The sequence below is a fragment of the Mytilus edulis genome, chromosome 2 (assembly GCF_963676685.1).
Source record: "Mytilus edulis chromosome 2, xbMytEdul2.2, whole genome shotgun sequence".
Lineage (NCBI taxonomy): Eukaryota > Metazoa > Mollusca > Bivalvia > Mytilida > Mytilidae > Mytilus > Mytilus edulis.
The window spans coordinates 106188281-106207815 of NC_092345.1; the positions used below are offsets into that span (position 1 = coordinate 106188281).

The 19535-nt window shown below is 33.1% G+C and overlaps 2 protein-coding genes across 2 annotated transcripts; one reads left to right on the forward strand and one right to left on the reverse strand.

Moving 5' to 3' along the window:
• The first annotated feature begins 269 nt into the window (after positions 1 to 269).
• Positions 270 to 2285, forward strand: LOC139511153 (nestin-like). Its single transcript, XM_071297726.1, has 2 exons — positions 270 to 1778; positions 2265 to 2285. The coding sequence occupies exons 1-2, from the start codon at positions 270 to 272 to the stop codon at positions 2283 to 2285; spliced, it is 1530 nt and encodes a 509-aa protein (XP_071153827.1).
• Positions 2286 to 2348: 63 nt separating this feature from the next.
• LOC139513842 (F-box/LRR-repeat protein 18-like) lies at positions 2349 to 18403 on the reverse strand. The gene is made up of 10 exons (XM_071302693.1): positions 18223 to 18403; positions 11347 to 12277; positions 9301 to 9433; positions 8718 to 8857; positions 7389 to 7564; positions 6693 to 6778; positions 5733 to 5886; positions 4435 to 4570; positions 4042 to 4124; positions 2349 to 2549 (listed from the first exon to the last, which is right to left on the reverse strand). Exons 1-10 carry the CDS (start codon positions 18354 to 18356, stop codon positions 2393 to 2395), a joined length of 2130 nt encoding a protein of 709 aa, XP_071158794.1. The 5' UTR covers positions 18357 to 18403; the 3' UTR covers positions 2349 to 2392.
• Positions 18404 to 19535: the final 1132 nt, after the last annotated feature.

Here is a 19535-nt window from a genome sequence, read left to right on the forward strand (position 1 = left end):
ATTGGTGTACCATAACACATAAGAATTAGAGAAGGCAAGAAAGCTACAACCAGAGAGCTACTTATCACATGTTCAGACAAAAAATCAGTTAATAAATAACTCAGACATTAGAAAAGTGACTGCACAAGAAAAAATCATTAAAATTTCAAATAATATAACAAAAAATATTTCCTCCAGTATCCACAAATTCATCAATCTTCCTAGGACAGAAATGAGACGGACATCTATTCTTTCAAACCTAACCACACATCAACTATTGATGACCTTTCATGTACATTGAGAAACAGACCTTAATCTCACCTCTTGACTTTGACATTGAGGAACAGACCTCAATCTCACCACTTGACCTTGACATTGAGAAACAGACCTTAATCTCACCATTTGACTTTGACATTGAGGAGCAGACCTTAATCTCACCACTTGAACTTGACAATGAGAAACAGACCTTAATCTCACCACTTGACTTTGACATTGAGGAACAGACCAAAATCTCACCACTTGACCTTGACATTGAGGAACAGACCTTAATCTCACCTCTTGACTTTGACATTGAGACACAAACCTTAATCTCACCACTTGACCTTGACCTTGAGAAACAGACCTTAATCCCACCACTTGACCTTGACATTGAGGAACAGACCTTAATCTCACCACTTGACCTTGACAATGAGGAACAGACCTTAATCTCACCACTTGACTTTGACATTGAGGAACAGACCTCAATCTCACCACTTGACCTTGACATTGAGGAACAGACCTTACTCTCACCACTTGACTTTGACATTGAGGAACAGACCTTAATCTCACCACTTGACATTGAGGAACAGACCTTAATCTCACCACTTGACTTTGACATCGAGGAACAGACCTTAATCTCACCACTTGACCTTGACAATGAGGAACAGACCTTAATCTCACTACTTGACTTTGACATTGAGGAACAGACCTTAATCTCACCACTTGACCTTGACATTGAGGAACAGACCTTAATCTCACCACTTGACTTTGACCTTGAGGAACAGACCTTAATCTCACCACTTGACTTTGACATTGAGGAACAGACCTTAATCTCACCACTTGACCTTGACAATGAGGAACAGACCTTAATCTCATTACTTGACTTTGACATTGAGGAACAGACCTTAATCTCACCACTTGACCTTGACAATGAGGAACAGACCTTAATCTCACCACTTGACCTTGACAATGAGGAACAGACCTTAATCTCACCACTTGACTTTGACATTGAGGAACAGACCTTAATCTCACCACTTGACCTTGACAATGAGGAACAGACCTTAATCTCACCACTTGACTTTGACATTGAGGAACAGACCTTAATCTCACCACTTTACCTTGACAATGAGGAACAGACCTTAATCTCACTACTTGACTTTGACATTGAGGAACAGACCTTAATCTCACCTCTTGACCTTGACAATAAGGAACAGACCTTAATCTCACCACTTGACTTTGACATTGAGGAACAGACCTCAATCTCACCACCTGACCTTGAAGAACAGACCTCAATCTCACCACTTGACCTTGACATTGAGAAACAGACCTTAATGTCACCACTTGACTTAGACATTGAGGAACAGACCTTAATGTCACCACCTGACCTTGACATTGAGGAACAGACCTTAATGTTACCACTTGATCTTGACATTGAGAAACAGACCTTAAAATTGACATATACATATACTGTCTGCAACCAATCCACATTAGGCTATGGGGAACTATCAGTAGGAGCATGTATTATACTGGAATCATTTTTGGTAAACATACAATTTTTTTTCCAAATTTCAACAATTCAAAATAAAAATTTGGAAAAAAAATTAAATAAAATTACTGACCTACCGACCCAATTTTTTGAAAGGCTGTACCTGGAACCACACATATATTTTTATTTGGCCTTAGCAAATAAGGTAATTTCAAAAAATTTTGCAATGCTTCATTAGGTGGAAAATAGGGAAGAGATCTGACAATGTCACTAAAACAAATCTGGCATCTAAATTTAGAAAGCATTATTTGTATGTTGTAATACCTTTTAAAATTCCAATTACACTTCGAATTGTGTTGATGGTCAAACAACCACCATAATAAATGCTCACAATATTTTCAGAATTAACAGTAGTGTTGACCTACCATATATAGAAACTCAGGAAAAGACCTCATTCAAAAACATGTATGAGGATGAGGCAATATTACATGTCAGACAGACATAGACCCCTAACAACTCATCTATATTTCAAATATTCTAGACTTATCAGACATCATCCTGAACTGAAACATGATATCTTGTCCTTTTGCGTATGGTCTTGTTGATAAAAATGCAACACCAGTAATATTATAATTCATTTTTTTAATATATATATTTAATTTTGACAAATCACCAATTAAAATTAGGTGGTTGTTGACAAATCCTTGAATTAAATATCGTCATTTCTTCTAGGTGTTTTCTGGGTATATTCTTCATAACGTATGCTGCATTCTCGTCAAACAATGGCCATATGGCTAAACTAAGTGCTGGACGGACAGATTCATATCTGTAAATATAAAGCATTATGTTTAATTCTAAAATGAGATTACCACATTCCAAGAACTTTAAAGTTGATTGTAAAAGTACTATAGTATTATTATAATTTTAAATGATTTGTATATGGATGTCCCAATCTGGCATGTTGTTTATATAATTATTTTAGTATATCTGTAAACAATATTGAAAATATTTTCCCACCTCAGCTGCTGCTTGATGGGAACAGACAAACCGAAGAGATATCAACAGATTGATCTTAAGCCACCAAACAGCCCAAATTACCTTGTTTTACTTCACCCTTCTGATGTACAGAAGTTTCCAGCACCCTGAGTGAGGAACGACCTAGGATCTTCAGCACTGTAGTCTTCAGATAATTTTAATACCAACTTGTTTAATAAGGAGATTATCACAATAACTAGTTACATATTTAAGGAAAATTATCACAATAACTAGTTACATATTTAAGGAAAATTATCACAATAACTAGTTACATATTTAAGGAAAATTATCACAATACCTTGTCACCAATGTAAGGGAGATAATTATGATTCCTATTAACCTGTATAAGGGAGATAATCACAATACCTAGACCTACTAACCTATATAAGGTGGCAGGTACCAGTTTTGGTGTACCAGAACATGTGTCCCACGCAGAAATTTTGTTATAGTTAAGCATTGAGGTATATAATTGCATCATGTGAACTAAAAAAAATAAATGAATGTAAATTCTAGGCTAGTGTACTACACAAGTAAGTAGTTGCATACACAGGATGGGGATTTCCTTCACACATGGGTCCAATCAGATGTCAAAATTGTGGTCTCCTCACTTGACGGCATCCATTCAAAGTGGGGAAAATATTCATTTTCTTGTAAACAAAAATATCTTGAGATTTTGATGGTAAGGATAGGTTCGGACAAGGCTCTAATTCACTAAATATCCTTTATCTCTTGAATTTTGCCTAAAACTCTTGTCGGCTTTTAGCAGGATTCTGCAGGTGAGAATTAGATTGGTATCAGAGCATCACATTTTTTGCCTTATTTGCAATGCATTTATAAATTTTAAAATCTCCATGCTGGACAGTCATCCACATTTAAAGGTTTTCTATATATTTACATAAGCACGCACACATCTTAGTTCCTTGAAACCATACATTTTATTTGTATATAAGCTTGAATGAATTTTCAAGAAAATAAAATCATAAATCCATGAAATTCTAAAGATTTATTGCAAAATAACTGGTTTCTGCCACCTAAGAGAGATAATTACAATACCTTGTCACCAATGAAAGGGAGATAATCATGATTCCTATTATAACCTATGTAAGGGAGAAAATCACAATATCTGTACCTACTAACCTATGTAAGGGAGATAATCACAATATCTGTACCTACTAACCTATGTAAGGGAGATAATCACAACATCTAGACCTACTAATCTATGTAAGGGAGATAATCACTACCCACTTACCTATATAAGGGAGATAATTACAATACCTACTTACCTGTCTTTAAGTGATTTCTGTAGTTTTTTACATAAAGACTGTGTGGCATCTGTAAATAACTGAACAACCACCAAGGATTCCACCTGTAAACAAGGGTTGGATGAATGTTTTAACCACAATATTTCAAACTATATAATCTTGGTTGAAATAAATTAATGTTAAATAAGATGGAATATTATTTCTCTAAAAGTAATTTCATTTTGATTTGAGTTTGTGTTTGCTAGGAACTTAAGTTAAACACAAAAGGACAAACACTTGGAAAGAATGATATTTCCCCTATTAAATTCATTGGTAGAGGAAATAATTAAAATGCTTACAATTTTAAAACTTCAGTAATGGCTTATTCCACTTACTGATCTCAAATTAAAGCAATAACAAATTCCATTGATTTACCTTTTCCATCAAATACTCCACTGCAGAACTATCTATGATGCCATTTTTTGACACCACACAGAACCTCTCTAGGGTCTTGCACTTCGATAGAGAAGTACAGAATGTCTTGTCAATTGAAAGATAAGAATGCTCCAATCTGAAATATAACGAGAGTGTTCCTTTTATAGTAATGAAAAGCGAAAGGTTGAATATTTTATATCTAAATTCTGTATCCCACTTATTGTTACAACAAATTATGTTTTTCTTTGAACTTTTAGAACTGTTGGTTTTTATATATGCTGTGATTTGATTTTATGGTCATGTTCAACTGTTTTGATTGTTGCTGTTGTTATTGAAAGTCTAAAATTCTGCCCAAAGTGCTTGTTTCCTTTTCTTGTTGTAATCATTATAGATTTGTAAATGTGTATGCATATTAGACATAACCCTATCAAACTTACCTAAAATCCTTTAAAGCTTCCATATATGGATAGGCCTGACAGAGCTGAATTATGAACATACAGTGTGCCGTCAATACAAGATAAAACCCTATTGAACTAACCTAAAATCTTTTAAACTTTCCATGTATGGGAAGGCCTGACAGAGCTGATTTATGTAAATACAATGTGTCGTCAGTCCAAGATAAAGCCCTATTAATTGTTGTCGCTTTGACTTATTCCCCATTTCCTTTCTCAATTTTATTATTAAACTTACCTAAAATCTTTTAAAGCTTCCATGTATGGGAAGACCTGACAGAGCTGATTTATGTAAATACAATGTGTCGTCAGTCCAAGATAAAGCCCTATTAATTGTTGTCGCTTTGACTTATTCCCCATTTCCTTTCTCAATTTTATTATTAAACTTACCTAAAATCTTTTAAAGCTTCCATGTATGGGAAGGCCTGACAGAGCTGATTTATGTAAATACAATGTGTCGTCAGTCCAAGATAAAGCCCTATTAATTGTTGTCGCTTTGACTTATTCCCCATTTCCTTTCTCAATTTTATTATTAAACTTACCTAAAATCTTTTAAAGCTTCCAAGTATGGGAAGGCCTGACAGAGCTGATTTATGTAAATACAATGTGTCGTCAGTCCAAGATAAAGCCCTATTAATTGTTGTCGCTTTGACTTATTCCCCATTTCCTTTCTCAATTTTATTATTAAACTTACCTAAAATCTTTTAAAGCTTCCATGTATGGGAAGGCCTGACAGAGCTGATTTATGTAAATACAATGTGTCGTCAGTCCAAGATAAAGCCCTATTAATTGTTGTCGCTTTGACTTATTCCCCATTTCCTTTCTCAATTTTATTATTAAACTTACCTAAAATCTTTTAAAGCTTCCATGTATGGGAAGGCCTGACAGAGCTGACTGATGTACATACAATGTGCTGTCAGTCCAAGATAAGCTAGATGGAGCTGCTGTAGATGTTTACATTCCTTTGCTATGACAACCAAACTCACACCTGATATTGCACCTAAAAAAAACACAAATTATGACACTTATTCTAATATGACTTTCTTCAAATGCTTTGAGTTCACACACATGGTAAAATATGAATATATTGTTTGGGCTGTTCCGACCATACTCCCATGTCATATGCTTTTTTATGAATGAGCTACCCAACATCACTGAATGATGAAGTAAGAATATATGAGCCTTTACCAGGAAATGCACAATTGTAAAACCAAAACCACCACAATATGGAAACATAAACAATTGATGATAAAATGTGTTATAAGCCATTTTTTTTTTACATACAAGTAAAATTATCATTTAAGTTTATCCTAACATATCTTAAAACATTATTGTAAATAGTTTAAGCATGTCACTAGTTCAGTTTGCTCTGTTCTTTTACGTCAATGTAATTGTATGTTTATTTTGGGAATGCTATCGCTTGTGTTAAAATATTAAGCATAAAGGGCCAACCCATGGTAAAATCAGTATAAATTCAAGCCCCCATGAATTATTTCTTAAATGTAACCTATGAAATGTACAACGCTCAAAGTAGAAATACATATAACTTATAACCCTTGTAAACTGGTCCCACTTGTTGTCCCAAAGAAGTTTGGTGTTGACATATTTTATTGTATTTACCAGGTTGAGATTTATAAAATGTTCTATCAATGCTGGAGAAAGGAAGACAGCTGATAACAAAAACTCGAATTGAAGAGAAAAATCAAACATGCATCTATTTGTAATTTTCTGTTAAATTAACATGCAATGACAAGATATTATAATGCCATCAGTTATTTGAATGTATTACAAAGTAAATAGACTAACTATGAATCCCGGCCAACTGCAGAAATCTGAGATGTTTCCATCCTGATATACATAGGAGTGTATCTGCTGTCATGAAAGACTCAGAACTGAAATAAATATACATGTATTTAGAAAAACAAAGGATATGGGGTATCCATGCATAACTCAAAACCAGTACATGCACAGCAAAAACACACAAAAACCAAAGGAAGATTGATTTTATTGCTGTTCATATTTATTTTTCGGTTACTGTGAATGTTTTCACTTTCTCTCCTTTTATTACTAGTATTCTATCCTTCTAATTGGAGATATAATATAGTAAATAATAGGATATCCATAACAGTAATAAGAAATAGTTTCTCAAAAACTTTAAGTTGTCAAGATCTTATTGTACATCCTGATATAATGTGATATTCCAATTATTTGAATGCTTTCTTCCCAATCTATACTTATACTAGTTTAAATATTAATATGGTTGACACAATAACATGGTATAAACATCTGTCTTTTACTAAAAAACATATTTTGCTGGCTTGCTGTCTCACTGTCAAATCCTATTCATTCAGGTTTTTCAGATATATATCACTTAAGATTAAACTTGTAATTTTCATTAAAGGAATTGATGTAATAATTGAAAGTAGAAAAATCTAAGTTACAAACTTTCCACGATCTGATTGGTCATTTAACAACTGAGATGAAAACTGCCAAGATAATTACCAAGGTTTATATTCACTTGGAGCAGGCTTAGATTTGCCTGATTGTATCACAGTTTGTTTTAGTCCACCATTTATCAGCTCAAACTTTGTCACATTGGGACAACCTTTAACAATTAGTCCTAAACCTTTGGTCCATTTCTCTTCTGAATCTGAATTACCACTACAGGAAGTACTGGCCTAAAATAAAATAACATAACTTGGAACAAGTTCTTTCAGTTTGAACTTCAGTTGATTTCAATGAAGTTTATCTTTATCAATAACATCATATATACTGCATGTTATAAATTTTGTTAAATTGTAAGTAAAATGCAAGTCTTCCAAGGAAGATGTATGTTGGCCTAATGTTCCCAAAATATAAAAAAGTATAAAGCTGTAAGCAGAAACAGAGAAGTACAGGTTTTAGTTCGAGAAACCCAAAAATGTATTCAGATTAAATATAATAATAGAAGTTACACATTTTCATGTCTTGTAAATGAATCTGTACAAATTTGATTGAAATCTGTATGGCGATTTTCAAGGATGAAAATTCGCCGTTTCAGAATCTAATGCATCCTGAGTAATATTTTCAAAAGGGTACACAAAAACGTCTGGTTGGTTGAAAATGTCATAAACAATGGAAATTAAACCAATGATATGACATTATTTTCATTTTGGTGAACTAACAATGAAATTACCCATAGTCCTTTAGATTCTGAACTAGCCAATTAACTAAGTATGAAACTAACAGTTATATAAGACAAGAAAAATGATCCTTAAGTCTTGTTCAAGGTTTGCTGTTAGGTAACACAAAAAAAAATCAAAAAGTAAAATATTGAAAAACCTCCAAATGATTAAAAAAAAGTATTGGATTGTGTGATGAGATCTTTCACTTCCATACAACATCAAAATTAAAATACTGTCAAGTGACTTGTTTTGGCTGGTGTAGAATTTCAAGTTTCAAAAGGTAAAAAAGTACCGCTCTGCCAAATGTTTCAGCAGTTTTTATTTTTGCAACTATGGAAACGAGAAATAAATATGATTATGTATATTCGAATGATTTATTCATACTTGCAGATGTGCTCATTCATAACAATATGATACATTTGTACCTACTGTAAAAGGTAACAACACAATCAACAAAGGCATTATAACAAGAGTTATTAAGATTAACCATCTTTTTATGAGTTGTTTACAAATGTACATGATTGATTGATGGTGTACATGTTTAATGCCACTTTTAGAACTTGTGGCTATATGTCGGTTGCAAGTTTTTATTTGTGGAGGAACCCAAAGTGCAGGGAGGGAATGACTGGTCTTTCTCTGGAAAATTATTAAGTAACACAACATTTACTTGTAAAACATTAGTTGATGCAGCTAGCCGTCTTTTCTTGCTACCATGAGGAGGACCCTCAGCTGGCCTCTTTTGTGCTCCACTCTCTTTATGATGTTCCACATGGAGACAGCATGGAGACAGGGAGAGAGACATTAAACCTGTTTAAGAAAGCATTCAGTAAATCATGATTTGTTTTCTTTTTAGTTTTGAAACAACTTATTTTAACATGTACAAATGTGTGCTACTGTATAAAATTAAGTACTTTTTGGTAAAATCACAATTCAAGACAAAACTTCACTGAATTCATCTATGAATACAAATGTACATGTATAATGAAATAATTGTATGTATTTAACTTTATACTCATACCAAGAAATGCTCACTTGTAATTGTTTTATCAAGATCAGTCAGCAAAGTTGTCAAAAATCATAAAAGTGTGACCAATTATTAGTTTTGACCTTCATGAACACCCATATAAAAATAAGGATATGTGGTATCCATGCCAATGAGACAAATCACTACCAGAGTCAAAATGATGTCAGTAACCATTGGTCACACCTTACAGCTTCAAAAATAAGCAATATTTATTATGACTATTTACCTTTTAGCTGTGACAAGCACCTGCAGATTTCTGAAGTGATATTATGACAATGTACATGTATACCACTTAAGTTGATATGAGATAACTGATTACATGACCTTACAAGGGCACTGAATCCATTCACATCAAATTCCTGTAATGTAAAGTGATAATTAATATGCATGTGTAGCCACAGTTTAAAGTATTTATATAGAACATCTAGCATGTCTAGGTAAGATAAATCCTGTTAGACAGACATGTAAACATTACAAGTATTCCATACACCAAATAAAGTTGACCTTTTGCTTACAGGTCTTCAATGCAGCGAGAAATTCCTGCACCCGGAGGCGTCCTTCAGCTGGCCCCTAAACAAATATATATACTAGTTCAGTGATAATTAACGCCATACTAAACTCCAAATTGTACACAAGAAACTAAAATTAAAAATAATACAAGACTAACAAAGGCCAGAGGTTCCTGATTGGGACAGGTGCAAAAATGGGGCGGGGTTAAACATGTTTATGAGATCTCAACCCTCCCCCTTAGGCCTATACCTCTAGCCAATGCACAAAAGTAAACACAGTTAGACTATTATGATAGAGATTAAGAAAACTTAAAATACCTTATGAAAATACATTTATATCATTACAAGTATAAAAGTATTTTTCAGTAAACAAACCAATAATCAGTATGTACTATATCTTCTTTACATCAAATTCATTCCCAATCCTATATTATAAAGCATTAACTTTTTTTGATTTTTTATTGATCTTTTTGGTGTTCAAACTACAGTGCATACATACATTTTTACAAGACATAAGTGAATGACATGACATGTATGGCATTGTTATACTATTGATATTATGCAAATAAGACATAGTAAAAATTTACAAGATACAACTGTAGTGGTGTGAATATTCAGTATATGATACGTCTTAAGAATACTTTAGAATACATTATACTATAACAATATTAAAAAATAAATTTAATTAAATAGCTTTCATAAATTCCCCCCATCTGTTGACAAATGACTCGTGTTTGTCTTTAGAAATACATGTATATAAATATTCTAATATCTCTAGACGTCTTTTCAAAAATTTAAGAAAAGCTTACACAGATATGAACAGTCTGTCTAATTGTGTGTTCTTTACATAATAAATTTAATATTTCGCCTGTAGAATGCAATAATTTAGAACTAAGTTATCAGAATTCAATACACCAAAAATGACACTGTCTTTATTCAAGAATAGTTTTTCTCCAAAAACTGAATACCACCAATTTGAAAAATCTCTCCAAAATTGTTTTATTCAAAAAATTTATGCTCTATAGTTTCTATTTCTTTACAAAGTTCTGGCACATTCATTAGTTAAGGAAAGTTTATATTTTTCAAGAAGATAATTATGTGAGACTATTCTGTGTAGTAATTTATATTGAAAAGCTTGTAGTTTGCTTTCTATAGTACATTTGAAAGCAAATGAATAAATATTTTTCCATTGATCGTCACTAACTTCTATATTAAAACTTTCTTCCCATCTTTGTTGTGAAATAGGAGAAACACTTCCCCGATCGATAAAAAGTGAATATACATCTTTAGCAAATAATTTACTAATAGACATTTTTTTATTCTCATGCTCAAAAACGAATCCAAATGAGTTGCTGTTAGGTGACATGTGTTGTTGTAATAACAAATCTTTCCAGTCACGTGGTATAGCAAGCTTAATAGATAGAATGTCTACAAAAGTGACATTCAGGTTATATTTTTTGTTTAAAGCATTAACTATAGTTTAACTTATTTTCTAGGACTATGGTAAATATATTATTTATTGATACCCAATTCAATTTCAGCTGTTTTAACAAATTCATTTAACGTGTAATGATGTTAAATAAGCTTCTAAAAAAACTGAAGTTTGTTAAAAAACTAACTTATTGTTCACCTAAGTGACCTTTACCCTTGCTTTCCATAAAATAAGTATCCCACAAATAATAATGATACAGTATGTGTTAACACAGTGTTTTTGACAATATTCTTTCACAAACATTTAGATAGAGACAACAATATACACGTACCTCTCGTCCTAATATTGTCCATTTGTTCATCAGTTTACTGCTCATTAAGTTTAGACTGTGTATATTTGGACAGGATGAGGCTATAGATGTTAATGATATATTGACACCTTGGACATGTGTATTAGCTAAGTTCAGATACTGTAAGTGAGGCTTCACTTCTAAAACATCACAATCCTCAGTGAAAATCTTGTGCAGACAAATGTTTGACAGATCCAAGTTTTCGAGAGATCTGTGGGATTGCCAAAACGAGGAACAGAACTGAGACTGATTTTCAAAGTTTGCTGATGGATTTAAAATAGTTTTCAATTGAAGGTTTTTCAATTTGGCAATTGAAAATAAAGCACCATAGTAAAACATCCGAGCTGCAGCGTCAATTGCACAGTTTAATGAAAGGTGTTGTAAATGTTTCAAGTTTTCCAGTTTGACTACATTTGGTTGAACCAGTAGCCTAGGAATTCTACCACCAATATTTGGCTGACCAAGAACGTGCAATGATTCCAGTCTGTTACAATGTTCAAAAAAGGATGAAATTTTATGTATTATTTCTACCGATATAGCTACATCTGTTCTTGTTGATTCCTGTACTTCAAAGTGAATTGTAATGTGTTTCAGATTACCAATCGTCCTTTGAGCTTCCGTCACACTATTGACTTCTTCATCAAATTCATGAATATTTTGTGTTGTGAATGAAAACTTTTCTAGTTTTGGTAATGATCCAAGAATCTTACAAATTTTTTTGGATGTCAAATTAATTCCAACTAAATATAGCTCTGTCAATTGTCTGCATTTACTGGTAACCCATTCTATTGATCTGCTTTTGAACCAGTAACAATTGGCAAGATTTAAACATTCTACATGAGGATAACTATTTGCACCATAATCCAGAAGCATGTCATCTGTAATGTTGTAACATTCTTCAAATGTTGATGACCTAAAATAAAAACACAAATTTCAGACTTTCAAATACATGTAATTCATCTTTGTTTAGCATTCCCAGACTGTTAAGTAATGAAGTACCTATGTAATTTTCCTTTCATAATTTGTGAGATAAACATATACATAGTTAGACGAACTTAAATTTGTGTTTTAGGTTACCATTCTAATATATTGTAGTGTCGATAGGTCAGATTTTTTTTATAGACACAATCCAGAAAATACCATGGTTTTTGTTAATGTATAATACCAAACTTACAATTTGAAAACAATTTCGGTTACAATAAATATATATACATATTTTTTATATAGATTAGACCATTGGTTTACCCGTTTGAATGGTTTTACACTAGTAATTTTTGGGGCCCTTTATAGTTTGCTCTTTGGTGTGAGCCAAGGCTCCATGTTGAAGACCCTACCTTGACCTATAAATTGTGACTTGGATAGAGAGTTGTCTCATTGGCACTCATACCACATCTTCCTATATCTATATAAATGGATCTTGATTTATTTGTTACAGAATTAATAGTGTTTCTGACAAAATGACCTAAAGGTATGTTAGGGCGAAGGATGAGCCATTATGCACACTCATAAACATGTTTAACCCTGCCACATTCTTTATGAGCCTTTCTTAACTCTTAAAGTCAGGAGACTATAATGCAATGGTTGTCATTGGTAAATGACTGTTTTATTTTTGTTTCATTGTTTTGTCATAAAACAGGTCATTGGTTTTCTCAATTTGAGTTGTTTCTCACAATTTTCATTCACATCATACACAATATACAGTGTAATACAAGTAAAAGAATCATGCAATAAAAAAGGAACAAATGCATAATATTCATCATATGAGGATACCATAAGAAAGGGAAAAGATCTAACACCATTTCCAGGGAAACAGGGCACACAAAAACTTGTAACCAATGAAAATGTTGTCACAAACTGGCTTTTTTCAAAAGATGGCATGTAAAAATGTATGTCTATTTTTGATTAATTTATATTTTTTTTAAATCTGGTTTAAAACAACAGTTGGTCACTTTTTAACCATTATTTGTCATGAAAGTACCCCCATTACAACCATCAGATGAGCACAAAGAAGTGAAATACATATGCAGTGACGAAACTCGTCGAAAGCTCCTTACACTCATAAATGAAAAGTACATGATACAGACAGGGATTTCCATGGATGAAAATTGAACGATGGAGGAACTTTCACCATCATAAACCATGTCTACACCATACAGTGTAACGTGATCCAAAGTGTTTCATCCCTCCATGTAAGGAATGGTGAACATGCTTATTCAAATTCAATTTATTTGAATTTTCATTATTGAAGTATCAATATTTTCATTAATTGCTGATTGTATAAACCATTCAAATGCCAAGCCTTTATGGTCCCCCCATAGTCGAGAATGACCAAAGGCTGTCATGAAGGTCCCAATGTAGTTTTCTTGCTATTTTTGGTAATTGTTATATATGGGTGTTAAAAATCATGTGGAGTTTATTTTTCACCGACACTGTCAAATTCAGAAGTCATGAACCCATTACTAGTATGACTGATTTGCAGCAACAACAAAATGATTCGTACGGGTTATGTACAATGTACCGGTAAAAGGTTGAAGAGATTTGTAAAGCAAACGTTGACAAATGAAAAGTTTTTTAAAGACTTTATCTAACAAATTGATGCTATGCAACATGCATCTTTCGAGTCTAAATATAAACTGGAAACGCGGATGTATCAATATGATTCGTCATTGTAAACTATGAAATGAATTCGGAATTACGATACAATATTTCTTCACAGTAAATATTTAAGTTTTTACTTCTTATAATAATTCTATATTATCGTTACAGCAGTACTCGAGTTATTTGCAATGAAATAATATTAATGTTTTACGTCTTATTTTGTATTTCTTAAAAAAGGGGGATGCTGATTGCGTAATTCAAAATAAAAGCATGTGTTCGACTTGTTAAACTGTTTTCTTTGTAACTAGATTATTATTTAATTAATCTAAATTATCATAAGCATTTGCTGAAACTTAGATGATAGTTGAATTATTCGATAAATGAATCGTCTATCTCCAGATAGTATTCTGTCTGGTTTGTTGATCTACCTGTACAAGCTCAGGTACAAGTGATTAGTGATCTTAATCCGGATATCCCTCAGGCTTTATAATTAGAACTGTATTGGATTATGATAGAAAATAAGCCTAAGGGTTGTGCAATTACATGCATTTGATTATAATTGCTAAAAATGGCGTCGGGCTACAAAAAACCGACAACAGTTTTAAACGATGAGGGAAGACAATTTAACGATGGCGCTGGTCATTTGACGATGGCGTAAGATAATTGAACGATGGCGGGCGCCATCATTAAACAGGCCATGGAGATCCCTGACAGAGCAATAAATATAAGCACATAGAATTTAATTACATTACACCGACATTCACTTATGACTTAATGTATGTCAGCTACAGCATAACTTCGCCCTATTACAAGTTTTTCCAACAGGCCATTTATAGATTGACATCCATCTACATCTACATCTACATAATACTTCTTAACTTCAATATGTTGAAGATTACAAGAAGGCACATACTAGGGAAACAAATTAACTAAACATATTTACATTAATTTCAAAAAGCATTTTTTTTTTTTTAATTTTTTTGTATATAGATAAAAACATGGTTTGGTTTAGCAGTACATATGTGGTTTTGCACCAGACTTAAAAGCTTCTAAGTCTGGGCTGCAGGCTACTTGGTATGGTAGGGAATTCCACAACCTTATTGTTCTAGGAAAAAATGAATATAAATGATAGTTTGTGGGAGAGAATGGCTGTATAAATTTATGTTCCTTAGATGGTATTAGGTATGTATTTACTGGGATGGAGACTAATTGGTGTTGGATTTTATATAGCATGGTGACGGATGCAAGATTTCTTCTTTGTTGTAATGTTGGCCATCTTAGATGTTCAAGCATGGCTGTTACACTGCTTTGATAGCTGTATTGGTTGAGTGTATACCTGGCAGCTCTTCTCTGTACCATTTCAATTTTATTTATTTGTTGTTTCTGCCACGGGTCCCAGACGACACTACAGTATTCTATTTTTGGTCTTACGTATGTTTTGTAAGCCAGTTCTTTTGTTTTTATGCTGTTTGTTTTTACATTTCTTTTAATAAATCTCAGTGATGCGTTTGCTTTGTTTGTGATGTCATTTATATGAGAGTTCCATGTCAGGTCTTTTGTGATGGAAACGCCAAGATATTTTGCTTTGTTTGTTGATTTTAGAATATGATTATGTAATGTGTAGTTATAGATGATAGGTTTATGTTTTCTTGTTATGTGGATGATTTCACATTTGTCTGGGTTAAAGGACATAAGCCATTCTTGCTCCCATTGTTCCAGTTTATGTAGGTCTGATTGAAGGGTGTGACAGTCATCTAATGATGAAATTGTTAGATACACAATAGTGTCATCTGCAAAGAGGCGAACATTACTTTTGAGGTTGTCTGGCATGTCATTGATGTAAATTAAGAACAGACATGGCCCGAGAACAGAGCCTTGGGGGACGCCTGACAATACAGGACAACTATTTGATGTGCGACTGTCAACCACCACTTTTTGGGATCTATGTGATAACCATGCCTCTATCCAATTTGTTGTTTTGTTATTAATTCCCATGCGTTTCAGTTTTAGGATAAGTCTTTGGTGGTCCACCTTATCAAACGCTTTTGAAAAATCCATGACAACTACGTCAGTTTGTTTACCGTTTGCCATGTAATCAAGTATTTGCTGTGTAAAAGTTAAAAGTTGTGTTTCACAGCTAACTTTAGATCTAAAACCATGCTGCAGTGGGTATAGTAAATCGTGAATGTCTAGATGTTTCATTATGGATGATACAATTATATGTTCTAGTGATTTACTAAGAATACAGGTTAGAGAGATGGGCCTATAGTTTTCAGGTTTAGATTTTGCTCCCTTTTTGAAAACTGGTGTAACCAAGGCCTCTCTCCAGTCGTTTGGTACTGTGCCTGTATTTACTGATGAGTTAAACAAGTCAGATATTATAGGTGAGATTTCATGATGAACTTCTTTTAGAAAATGAGGTGATATCTTGTCTGGTCCAATTGCTTTTGATGGATTTAAGTTTTTTAGTAATTTAGATGTTCCTTCTGGGGTGATGTTTATTTGCTTCATTTCGAATTTATGTGTTTCTGATTTTAATGATTTTAGTTCACAAATGTGAGATAATTTCAAAGGTTTTGGTGTGGTAAATGCTGAGTGAAACTGATGGTTTAGTGCTTCAGCCTGATCTTGGGGGTTTGTTTTTGTAATACCGTTTACCTTTAGTGGGGATACACCCATATTTTCACTTTTTTGGTTTTTTATGAATGACCAAAACTTTTTGCTTGGTTTACTATCTTTCAGTTTGCTGTCTTCAATTATAATGTTTTCTATATAGTTCCAATATGATGTTCTAAGCTTTTGTTGTACTTGGTGTTTTAAGGATCGGTGCTTTTTGATGGTATCCGATTTTTTTTCTGATTTTGTTGCCTTTATTTTCTTATGTATTCTGTCTCTTTTTCTTATAAGTCTCTTTATTTCTGGTGTTAACCAAGGAATATCTTGTTTTTGTTTCATTATTTTTGATGGGATATTTTTGTCTGTTATTTCTTGTATTTTGTTTTTGATCAGTGTCCACTTTTCTTCTGTGGTGTTATTAGTTAGTGTTAGAGAAAAGTATTCGTCTTTGAATTTTTTTACTTCTATGCGTATTTTGTCCCAGTCTGCTTTTTTGTATTGACTTATTTTTCTTGGTGTTTTCTTTTTTCTACCCATTGTGATGTTCATTTCATGGAAGACAATGTCATGGTCTGATGTTCCGAGACTTGGTAGTGTTTTTATGTTTTGTACGAGTGAAGGTTGGTTTATGTAAAACAGATCTAGTGTGTTTTCCTGTCTTGTTGGTATATGTACAACCTGTTCAAGATTATGATCATTCATTATATCAAAAAAGTTATTATATGTATTTGTAAATTTACAATTTGGTTTCAGTTCTTGTTTAACCCAGTCATAAATAGGGAGGTTGAAATCTCCAAGTAGCCAGATATTACTGTGTGTTGGTATTCTTTGTAATGATCTGCTTAGTTCAGCGACACTTTCAGTGTCGTTTTCCTGTGGTTTATAATAAGCCCCAATGTAGATTGATTTTACTCCAATTATATCTACTTTTGCCCATAGTAATTCACAATTTGTGTCTAGTTCTGGTTGTTCTGATGACAAGATATCAACTGATATTGCTAAGAAGACACCCCCTCCTTTACGACCCGTCCGGTCTTTACGATAAATACAGAACAAGTCTTTAGGGAAGATTTCGGAGTTACATATATCTGGCGTAAGCCAGGATTCTGTACCTACTATAATGTCTGGTTTGACTTGGTCAATTACTTGGTGGAGGTCAGCTACTTTTGATTTTATCGACTGACAGTTTATATTTAATATTGTGAGACGTTTGTTAGCCTTTTTTGCTGTTGTTTTAGGCTTTTTGGTTGTTTTGAGAATGGGTTTTGGAGATGATGTTGCTTGAGGTGGGTCTAAAATCTCAGAGCATGATGATGCGTCTAGGTTTAGAGAGTCAAAAATGTTTGTGTCCGACAATGTGTCGAGTGATTCAAAAAGTCCGCCTGAGTAGTTGGGTAGTGCACAGCGAAGACAATACCAAATGTGTTTACTGTCTGATAACATGTTATATGTCTCATTTCCTACTCCTTGACATCCCATATTAATGCTACTGAACATCAGCAAGAATGGTATAAATCTGGTTCATATAAAAGAACTCCCTATCAATATAGAATAGTAAGACATGAATCATGAACTGAAGCAAATAAAATTATGTGTGGTATGAGATTTTTGACTAGGAGCATATCTGTACTAATGGTGAATCACCTGACAAGGCTTCGATCCTGTACAAGTCTTTGAAATCGCTTGTTGACTTTACTTAAAATACAAAGCCTTCCTGAGCTTAAATGTGAGAAAATCAACAAAATAATGTCATCTGGAAGGATCTGAAAATTATCCATCGCCGTCCATTCGGAAAAAAAATTGATAAGTTCCGAGTGACCAATCAATAAACCCCAAAGTCAAGTCGGGAAGGTAATGTTGAGCAATACGGAAAGGGCGTATTCGAATACGAAAAATAAAAATCACAAAAATACTATCACTGAACGCCAAGAAATATCAAAACGGAAAGTCCTTAATCAAAAGCTCAAAAACATCAAACCAATGGATGACAACTGTCATATTCCTTTAAATCAAATTTTGGCTGTGAAAAATATCTTAATATTGTTAAAAAATTTGAACGGATAGACGGAGTCTAACAATGATTTCGCATATCTGCTCACCATTTACTTGTAACATGTTATAGAGAGAGGTAGATATAGTGATACTCCCCGACACAATAGAATTTGTAAGAGATGTTGTAGTAATGAGGTCGAAGATGAAACACATTTTCTTTTCAACTGTGATAGTTTATCGGACCAAAGGAAAGACATGATAACAATGATAAATAATTGCTGCAAGAATTTTAAAAATCTTGACCCTATAAACCAAAAACTGATATGGTTAATGAATAATGAAGATGAGAACTTATTATCAGAATAATGCATGAGGGTTTGGATGGGGGTTAAATGATTAAAGAATAATGCCCTTAAAAATGAAGATTAGAGAATAATGGGCAAAAAAATGAAGATTAGAGAAATGCGTGGTCTAATTTTTTGAAGATTAGAGAAAAAAGGGGTTAATTTTTTGAAGATTAGAGAAAAAAGAGGTGAAAATTAAATGTTTACAGAATAACAGAATTACATGCATGTTCAATAAGAAATATGAAAAGTTTTAATGGCATTTATCTCCCTCTACTACTTGTAATTTGAACTTTATATTTCTCTATAGTGAGTTCTAGAGCACCGTCCCTTGATGAATATTGCCTAGTAGCAATGTCAACCCTTGCTGCTGTGCATTAGTCATGATGAGAATCACTATTGGAGTAATCTCATATCTGTAGCTAGTTCTGAAGGATCTCCCCTTAATGACCTGTGCATTGTTGTGATGCAAAGGTTCCTCACTGCTGTGCACTGGTCATGAGGAGAACTACTGCAGAATAAGATACTATATTTCTGGTTCTATTTTTACTTTTTTTTGTTTCCCTATTAATAAACTTTATATCATATTCTTTTAATATTAAATCGGCCTCATTACACTCA

Excerpts from the sequence above, each read along its gene's own strand:
- LOC139511153 (XM_071297726.1), top strand. The coding sequence starts at position 270 with ATGTACATTGAGAAACAGACCTTAATCTCACCTCTTGACTTTGACATT. Across the intron at positions 1,779-2,264 it reads TTATACTGGAATCATTTTTG|ACTTATCAGACATCATCCTG; the intron begins GTAAACATACAA and ends CAAATATTCTAG.
- LOC139513842 (XM_071302693.1), bottom strand. The coding sequence starts at position 18,356 with ATGGATAATTTTCAGATCCTTCCAGATGACATTATTTTGTTGATTTTC. Across the intron at positions 9,434-11,346 it reads GGACAATATTAGGACGAGAG|GAATTTGATGTGAATGGATT; the intron begins GTACGTGTATAT and ends TTTACATTACAG. Across the intron at positions 8,858-9,300 it reads GTGCTTGTCACAGCTAAAAG|GTTTAATGTCTCTCTCCCTG; the intron begins GTAAATAGTCAT and ends TTTCTTAAACAG.